Source organism: Phycodurus eques, chromosome 2 (assembly GCF_024500275.1).
Source record: "Phycodurus eques isolate BA_2022a chromosome 2, UOR_Pequ_1.1, whole genome shotgun sequence".
In the NCBI taxonomy this organism is placed as follows: Eukaryota; Metazoa; Chordata; class Actinopteri; order Syngnathiformes; family Syngnathidae; genus Phycodurus; species Phycodurus eques.
This window is the reverse complement of record NC_084526.1, coordinates 43,332,584-43,342,788: the sequence shown is the minus strand read 5'-3', so window position 1 is coordinate 43,342,788 and position 10,205 is coordinate 43,332,584. Positions and strand designations below refer to the sequence as shown.

Here is a 10,205-nt window from a genome sequence, read left to right as displayed (position 1 = left end):
ATTAAAAAAAAAAAAAAGTTTAGGAGCTAAGACTTTAAACTCGCCCTCCAAATGGGGGCTAAAGCGTTTAAGAGAATGTTGTGTGGCGACACAATTTGAGATTGTAATGCCTCCAAAGCTGCCTTTCGCCGCTCTTCCAATCCGGCGGCTTGGCGGCCTGTCGGCCTGTGGGCCTGTCGGCCTGTTGGCCCTGGCGCATTCTGGCCTGATTACAATCACTCAGATTAACAAATCGCTGACTGGGAATGGCTAGTAGGACTCGGAACGGGCGAGTGGTGATGCACTACTGCTTCCCCCCCCCCCCCCCCCCCGAGTGGATTGGGCTAATCTTTGTTTCGTGATTACGGGAAAGCTCTTCTGACCTTCCCGACTCGTATTTGTGTAGATAATGAATCTGGATTAATTGTCACTGATTTATCCTCTCTCTTAATAGAAGTTACTTGTTTGGGACTGACGCACTACCTCGGGGGTTTAAGAGCATAAATCGTACTGATACCGATGTGTGATGGAATCATGTGACCTTTTGTTCTGGTGATGTCGCCATGATGCTCAGACACATTCGCAAGCTGTTGGCTGGCACACAATACCTGAGTGAGACACTTATGTCATGTCCCGAAATGGTTCAGAAACAAGGTCAATAAACCGTAATAAGCAAATGTTTGATTTCAAGTTCTGTATGTTCTAGGTCACAGCCATTTTGTTTGCGACGTCCATGATCACAATGACATGAGAAAAAGGACATTTGAAAAAAACAAGACAAACGTATAGTAGCTACACACACACACACACACACACACACACACACGAAGAAACGCTTAAGACCAAATAGCTTTTTTTTTTTCTTTTGATTTACTGAAGCCACATGCTGGCTTGCATCATGTTTTTGTCCTCCTTGTGAACACTTTCAAACCTCGGTGGTGCCGTCTTAACATTTCCCGCTGGACGTCCATTAGTTGGCGTTGACCGGCTCTTGTGTGTCATTTTCACTACTGTAGTCTGATTTGGGCTCGTCCTCAAAGTCTTCGTATATGTCCATGTCGTCCTCGCCGTTGACCTGCTCTCTGTTTTTGGCGACGTTGTTGGCCTCCAGCTTCATGTTGAAGGTGCTCTGAATGACGGGGATGGTCGGCTCAGGACTCGCCGAGGCGCTCGAGCACTCCGACGTCATTTGGGGCGAGGGCGTCGTCGTTGCCATAGCGAGGGCCCCGGGGTAAACCATACTGGCGCTTGTGGTGATGGGAATCTGGGGTGGTTGCCTGGATGTAGAAGGGTGACATTGTATTTTAATTCGATATGATTCTACGTCGCTTTTCGTACACTACTTGGGCACCTACGTTCTAGCTAGCTTCCATTGTCATTGCGGGAATCGTCGGGAACTGAAGACCGACAACCTGCTCTCTTCTGCTCATGTTCAATGTCACGATAAAAGTGCTTTTGGTGTCCTCATCAGACGAATGAAACGCTGAGGTCCTATTATAAGTGGCCAAAAATGTGCACAAACACCACGGACAAGTTACGGCTCTTAAAATGCGCTTCGGGCTGTTTAACGCCATCCCCGCTTGACATGTACTGCCAAACTGAACATTAAACAAAGAATGCATTACACATAGCCTGCGCTAGCTTCACGCTACCACACAATGGGTAATGCCATAGACATGGGCGAAGTCACCACCCTTTGGTGGTGGTATATAACTTTGTAAGCAACATTTACTCAATGCAACGGATATGAAATTCAACGGTAAATCTCTGGTAAAGGCACGTCATGGTGTCATTGACTCATCTGCTGTTCCAGCGTGTGACTGATGGGCAGGCCACTTGAAGAACGCGCCTGACACGGGAACACCTGGAGAGGAGTGCCGGTTCACGCCACACACATCAAATTCGAGCGCTGCCCGCCCGCAGCCTTCCCCAAGTCTATACTTACGGGTTCAATCCTGTAATAAGCGCTGCACTTCATGCCCCATTTGCAGGCTGCTATTGTCGAAAATGATTAAACCACTGCTATTGATTTAAACACAAGTGCAGGAAGGTTAAGTCGACACGTGCTAGTGGGAAATTGTGTTACATCATAAACAGCGCTTATTGTTAGTTGAGGCTTTCCAGAATTGGAAGACCGTGCAGCCCCCATGAATTTTAAATAATGCCGAAAACATGCACTTGTTGCGTAAATTATAGCTGTCCTGAGACAAACTATAATTGTAACAGCAGTAAAAGTGATTCCGAAAATGGCTTATTCCTCTTTTTCGCTCCCTCTCGGATGACCAACTTACATTATTATGAGTACGTAGTGCGTGTTGTTGTATTAGTATTATAAAATACGTTAGAATTCTGCTTTTTTCCTGTATGCTTTTTGTTGATGTGTCTGCCTTCCTTGTAATTGTTAAAACATTTTAGCACACAAATATTTGAACGGTTTGAAGTTGTGTCTCTCAACATACACTCAACACTGTTACTAAAACGTCTGTAGCCATCTTGAGGAAGAACAAAGTGAGCTCCATGACTACAAATGACGTCATCAAGCTCATTGGCTTGGTGGCTTAGCTCCAACTGAGGTACGTCCTCACTTCTATTTTTAATATTTTACTATCTTTTCAGCTGTAATGGAGTTTGCCCTTCAAACCAATGCAACCCTGTTCCGCATATGATGAGAAAACGTAGCTAAGTTTGCTCTCGGGCGGTTAGCATAGCAGCTAACACAGCTAGCATGTACTTTGGAGCAAAACTACCTCAGCAGAGATTTGCCACACTGTTATTGTAATTAAAGTAATCGTAAAATGATATCAGTGTTCAAATAACATTTGACTGATTTAAGGATTTCATCAGAGATATTTTAAGTTAATGCTTTTCAGTTGCTTTGGTATCTATAACAGGGTTGCAGCCGCATTCATTCTTGAAACATAACAAAAAGTTATCAAATAAATTGGTCTGGTTTTAATAAATATTGGTGCCTAAATTTTCCTCCGATTCTGGAATGACCTATACAGGAAGTCCTCGAGTTACGACGTGCTCGACCTACGACGTTTCGACTTTACGACGGCCGTGCCTCGTCCGCCATTTTGTCCCAGCACCTTAGTGTTTCTGCTTAGCTAGCGCATAGCGCCTGTCTGTGTTTGTGCGGCGGGAGTATCTTTGCCTTTCGTGTTACGTCGCCAGCGTAGGAACGGAACTCGTTCGTGAATCGAGGACTTCGTGTATAGCGTTATATCAAACAGCGCGAGCGTGCGCCTTACCCGACAGTGAAGAACTGCCTCATCTCTTGTCGCCGCGAGCGCATCATCTGCTTGTATTCTCCGATGCGCAGCTTCTTGCCGTCGATGATGCAAGTCCTCTTAGGCCGGGGCTTGTACTTGTAGTTGGGGTACTTCTCTAAGTGGAGCTTACTCAGACGCGCCTGTTCTTCATAATACGGCTGCTTGTCCTGGTTGGACATGGACTTCCACCGGGAACCTGTGCAGGAAAAAAACAAAACGATTATTTGACAGAACACCGGAAGAAGTCAAGACATTTTATCACCAATTAACACGATTGACAAGGAATCCACTTCATTGAATACATCATAGTCGAAGCCCGAAGGTGCGGTGACCGAAGACATTTTTCCGTGGAGCGACACATTTTAAGCCGTTTTCAGTTCAAGTTGATTTATTCTAGAATAACACTGCATCCTGTCTGTTTCGATTCACATTCAAAAATGTTACATTTTAGCGCGGCCCGCTACCGAAAGTGTGCTCCGAGTTTTGGCACCGTGTGTGATTGAATTTGACACCCTTAGCGTAAAGTAAGCCAAGTCGCATTCAAAGCACGAAGGCCAGCTTCATCACGTGTAGTCACTCACTTGAGTTTTGACGTTCCTTTCTCTTTGCAGTGAGGCACATCTGCAATATGAATCCTCTTCGCATTACGCCTCATCATTTGTCTTCGGCCCGCCGCACACCGAGCAACGCGGCCGAAACGACTCAAGTGGACCATCGCGGAAAAAAATGACACTTTGCGACACTTCGCAGCACACTAAGCGATTGAGCACGGCACAGCTATCGTCGCACTGCGACGGAAAACCTATGACCCTGTGTGGGATTTTGAGTCTTCACAAATAATATTCTGTCCTGTATTATTTTTTGATTGAACAACAAAGACATGGTGAGATTGTCAATGAAGAAGCAGAGCGCTAACCACTCGTTCACCGTGCCGCCGTCGTGGGAAGGTTTGTTTCCAAATTGCAGGTTGAGCGCCGGAATGTATTGTTTCACCTGGGAGCTTATAGCTTACTATATTCCGACTGCCTTTTTTTCAGTTTGAAAGCGTAAAAAAAAAAAAGAAAGAAGTTTCCCATTCCACACTGTCTGAGTGGCTTTAGCACTTGAGTGAGACAAGAGACATTCTCTGGTGTCAGACAGTAAGGAACAACAAGCCAGTGTATACGGAGGATACTTGGTCCGTGGGACGCGACTGATAGCACTTTTCGCAAGTATGACGGATGGACTCCACTGCTCAGGGGACAACACATGTTAAGCCTCTGTCATTTGTTTTGTCGGGTTTTTTTGACAACTGCTTAGGTGATGTTTTTTCTACACAGGCTGAAAGGTAATCAATCTCCTGTTAGGGGGTGATTCAATTTTAAATACTTTGGCGCCGTGAGAAACGAGTTGAATCCCTTATGTGACCACGCTCGTAACTCCAAACACTCGTATCCCAAATCATCTTTCTCAATGAAAGGAATCGAAATGCCATTAATCGGTTCCAACATCCACCTCCCAAATGAGGTAGTTCTTAAGAAAATAGCATTCCATAGTATTGTACTTTAAAAAAAAAAAAAGGATACAGTCATGACAGAATTCAATAGAATGTAAAGAAACAAAGTTTTCTTTTTGCCAAATTCAGTGGAGATTGTGCGGCTCCTCCTGGTGTAGACACCTTGGCCACCGTAGGGCAGTATGATACAGACAGACAGACATATTCATGCTTGCAGTCTGTTTGTTAGTATCAAGCTATTCTGACTTATCTAAAGCCAAGTGCTGGTTTAAAAAAAAAAAAAAAAAAAAAAAAAAAAGAATAAACACATTGAAGGATTATTTTTGTTTTTTTTTCCCAAAAGAACTGAAATGAGACAGTAAATATGAAAGGTAATTCAGCTTCTGAAATTCTGTAATTGTAACCAAATAACAGCATGGCTTCTTTGGTGGTTTGTAGTGTTGGGTGCAATGACCCGTAAGGACTTACCCAGAATCTTGCTTATATTGGAGTTGTGCATGTCCGGGAAGGCCTGGAGGATCTTGCGCCGCTCATCTTTGGCCCACACCATGAACGCATTCATCGGCCTCTTAATATGCGGCTCGTTGCTGTTCCTCCCCCTCGCCTCCCTGAAGACTCTCGCCTCGGCTGATCCGGCGCCTCCTGTTGGCCGAAGACAAGATCGCAGCGGTTTATCGGCAGTGCCGTTGACTTGATGGGACCCTCGAGCCGTCGGAACAGGGACTGAGAAGAGCGAGCGAGGCGAGGCATTGATTTCATGATGACGCATCTTAAAACTCTCCTTCAGTTACTGTTATTAACTCACACACAGCACGAACGCTGACTGTCGATGCCCACGTACTGACGAGAGTCCTTTTTTCAAAAGTTTTTTCTTACTTACACAGACAACCTTTTGTGAGTCTCAGATCTAAACACTGTTTTATATGCAATGATACACTGTGTGTTTGCAAAGAGGTGAGGTTGTGTTTTTGATCATTCAATCAATAAATCAACCAATACTATCATTTGCAATGTAGGATTCGTACTTTGCAGAAACTCAAATAGAGGGGAACATTTATGCGGCTGTTTTTGTGAAATTTGATTTTCAAGGATGTTTTCTTCCGCCGCAATTTTGTGTACATTAGATGCGAGTTTGCGATGTTAAAAAAAACACACACAAAAAAAGCCACTTTCTGTCGTACGCATGACCTATGATTGACACATCACGAGTCCACGGCTTCTGTCTCTGATTGGTTGTTTTTCTCGGGCCCGGTGGTTTCTTTCTATGTCAAGTTAGAGGCACAACATGGGGCGAGAGACAGCTGATTTTTTTGTTTTCACAGATCATGTATAACATGCACCACTGTCAAGTCGTAATGATTGTTTTGACAAATATGACCCCAAAAAATGAAAAGAGCAAACTTGTAATTTTTTTCACCTGGACGTTCCACCGTATTATAATAACTGCAGTGGATATTTCCACCTTTTGTGCGCAAGCGTTCACACTTCTCTCATCACTTGCTTCCATTTCAGTTCTGCACATTTCAAAATGTGCCCGCGCGCCAAAAAGTTTGGGAAAACGAGAGCAAAGCAGAGACGTTGAGACGTTTGTAAAAGAAAGTGTTCTTCACACATCGTTGATGAGATGATTGCTTTCTCAATCGGGGCATTCACTCTCAGCAGAGCAGTGTTTCTCCCCGTATTAAACTGTACATCAAACTGATAATGATTTCTGTTTGCATGCACATTTGCTTCCTTTTATAAGTAAGATGTGAAAGAATTAAATAAAAGCACGATGAATATTTCAACAAACAAAAACATGTTGATAAACAAGGCTGGAAAATATAAGACAAAAAAAAAAGAAAAAGCCTTCCATATGCTACGATACATCTTTAATGATCTCAAGTCTGTGAAAGAAAGCTTGTGATGACTCATGCATATTTCATCATCCACATGTGAAGCCTTCTCATTAGACCATTGCACCAGCAGCCTGGCAAACATTACCTGGCCTTTGATTTCTATTATGATTTCAAATGATAAACAAAATCACATTCTTAATGAGTAATGGAGGCTGCGCGTTGACATTCGTTCACGCTCGCTCTCCCCTAATCACTCGAGATGCCGCACTTCTATTTCAAGCCTGACCGGCTTGAGGGTCTTAAACACGGAAAGAGTTCGTGTGAGAATGTTTTGTCTGTTCAAATGCTTCTCACAGTACAAAGCGGCCTGCTTCCATTTCCACCACGTTTGCTCTTTAACAGTCAAGAGCAACATATCTCCAGAGGCTTCAGCCCCCCGAAAGAGCAAATATTGTGACACTGCACAGAGGCTTCAACTTACTGTACAGTCATAATCCTGTTATCGGAAGCACAAACACGTCACCCCAAAAAAAAAAAAAGCATGATATGGGACATTCCAATGAATTGGTGGCATTGTGTCCCCGGGGGGAGGGAGGTATGAAGTTGTCATAAATTAATTAACATTTTTTTTTTGGCTGTTGTATTTCATCAATACATTTGAAAAGAATAATGAAAACAACATTGAAAACCAGAAAAATAGCATTTGTTGAACGTTCCCGCTTCCTAAATTTAGACTTTACAATAAAATAGAAACATTTTAATCCATCCATCCATTTTCTTTACGGCTTATCCCCACTAGGGCTGGAGCCTATCCCAGCTATCTTTCGGGAGGAGGCGGGGTACACCCTGAACCCATCGCCAGCCAATCGCAGGGCACACATAAACAAACAACCGTTCGCACTCACATTCACACCTACGGGCAATTTAGAGTTGTCAATGAACCTACCATGCATGTTTTTGGGATGTGGGAGGAAACCGGAGTGCCCGGAGAAAAGCCACACAGGCACGGGGAGAACATGCAAACTCCACACAGGCGGGGCCGGGGATTGAAGAACTGTGAGGCAGACACTCTTACCAGAAATCCACTGTGCGCCCACATTTGAATCCTTTAGATGTTTTATATATACATATATATATATATATATATATATATATATATATAAAACTATTGCTTTTCAAAAAAATGTTCACACTTGGTGTGGTCATGTGTCTGGGTTTTCTTTACCCCCTTTGAAAAAGTCACGCAGTCCACAGAAAGTTGCATCATTCATCATGTCATTGGCAGGTCAAAATTAAGTTCACGCATTTACTTTTCTGTTTATCTGAGGCTATTTCAACTTCGGTCCTCTTACCTAAATGATTTTGTCATGTTATTTATTTATTTTATTTTTTTTATTACCGTATTTTCCGGACTATAAATCGCACCAGCCAAAAAATGCATAATAATGAAGGAAAAAACATAGAAGTGGCACTGGAGTATAAGTCGCATTTTGGGGGGGAAATTTATATGTAGCCGGTACAGATACACAGGCCTAGAGCGCCCTCTTGCGATTGTCAGTGTCAAAATAACATGAAATTATATAATAATGTGTTAATAATTTCACATATAAATCCATCCGGAGTATAAATCGGCCAAACTATGAAAAAAACTGCGACTTATAGTCCGCAAAATACGGTACATGTTCATGTGGAATCGCTGTAGTGTGCTTCGTGTCAACATGTTATTCACATAAATGCCATGTGGCTGGCTATACAGTATTTCAGGATTCTATGCTAATTCTATGAAAGTCACTCTCGGTTACTTTCAGTTCTGCAACTCACATGAGGAGTTTCAATACAGTCAAACTGTCAGCAAAACAATAATGTTACACATTTTGAGTTATTCATTATTTGTATTATCCGATTTACAGTTAAAAAATACATAAATGTAAGTTTATTTTGAGAGAGTTACAATAAGCCAATGGCACCAATTCGGTGGAATGGATGGCACATTTACGGTCTGACTATTAAATTGTACTATATATTTTCATCTCCAACGGTATGTATATATATATATATATATATATATATATATATATATATATATATATTTTTTTTTTTTAATTTACATTTTTCGTTAATCGGTCCTGATCCTACTTCTGTGCTGCGGTCAAAGATATGTGCTTACACACATAGCAGCACATACATAAATAGCAAAGCACGAAATTTAAGTGTTGCGTTTCATCCGTCTTTAGCCTCTGGAAGGCCGGAGGCGGAAATAATACACTGGTGTCGCTGTCACCGGAGCCCACAGTTGGTTAATTTCATTTAGCATGCGCTCACTGTACAGGATGAATTGATTTCACTTTGTTTGCTTTTGACAAGCATGTTTATTGTGCAATGAAATGTGGAGTGGCGGAGGGCTGACAGTATCCATCAACGCGGGCCAATCCGCTGACTGCCGGGGCCAGATGAAGGTATTCATTAGCTCAGGAGCGCAGCGCTCACTCAGACAAGACAGCCAGTGTCTGCACCCAGGGAGCGCTCGCCGTAATTTACGACGCCTCCCGGCCCATTACTCTATCACTGACACTGATTCAGCAATTTATATACTGGTGTGCATGCATATGGGCAGAGGTGAGCTGCTTATGGAGAGGGACAAAACAACTGCCTTCCATCAGCTTGTGCCACATCCGTAGTTAACCAGCAAACCAGCCACGTGACTTGCTCCGTTGGAGGGAAGCCGGATTGGGCTTTTTGCTCACCCCATTTGCACAGACACGTACTGTTGTCGCTGTCGCACAAATGCAATGTAAATAAGCTCGTATCTCGACGACAAAAGCCTAACTCGGAACCATCAAAGTTGATAACAATCCGTTCCTGGATGCGGGATGACTTCAGATTTGTTACAATTTTGAAACAATATTTCCCATAGAAAATAACTGAAAATGAATTAGGCTGTGTACCATATAACTCCCAATACGCGACATACAGCGGATATAAAATGTCTGCACACCCCTTTTCTAATGACAGGTTTTTTTGGGGGGATATAAAAAATGTGAGACCAAGATAAATCATTTCAAACCTTTTTCCACTATTGATGTGATGTATAAAATTCAAAACCATTAAAAGTAGTAAAAAAAAAAAAAAAAATGTCACCGTAAAAATAAGCAACTGAAATAATGAGGTTGCAGAAGTGTGCACAGCCACTGATAACTGGGATGTGGCTGCGTTCAGAATCGCCCGATCACATTCCAAATCATGCTAAACGGGAGTTAGTGCATACCTGCTACCATTTCAAATGCCTCTGATTAACCACAGATACGTTCGTTCCAGCTCTTCTAGTAGGCTTTTCCAGATTTGTTTTTGCTTTCGAGCATAAATGAGAAGAAAGTTCAACCTTGGTTTCATTGGACCATAAAAGAAAAAAACAAACGAGTGTCATAAAGGACACACGCCATGTACACAATCATGAGCCCCCGTTGCCTAAACAACTGTATTCTATAGTTCAATTGTTCAGCACAAACCACATTCACATGAGGCTTATCAATAGTATGAACTAGCATACGAGCCTGAATAAAATGCTAGCACAAAGCGACATGACATCATTTTACACAAACGGTATTAAGTCATTAAAGCCAG

The 10,205-nt window shown here is 42.6% G+C and overlaps 1 protein-coding gene across 4 annotated transcripts in view; it reads right to left on the bottom strand.

The window, feature by feature from the left end:
- Positions 1 to 298: 298 nt before the first annotated feature.
- Positions 299 to 10,205, bottom strand: part of sox6 (SRY-box transcription factor 6) — a 151,818-nt gene continuing 141,911 nt past the window's right edge. For all 4 annotated transcript variants that reach the window (XM_061670893.1, XM_061670895.1, XM_061670894.1 and 1 more), the window contains 3 exons: positions 5,215 to 5,388; positions 3,231 to 3,447; positions 299 to 1,256 (listed from right to left, as the gene is read on the bottom strand). In XM_061670893.1, coding sequence (XP_061526877.1) covers positions 950 to 1,256; positions 3,231 to 3,447; positions 5,215 to 5,388 — 698 coding nt within the window. In that variant the 3' untranslated portion in view covers positions 299 to 949. The remainder of the gene's footprint in view (positions 1,257 to 3,230; positions 3,448 to 5,214; positions 5,389 to 10,205) is intronic.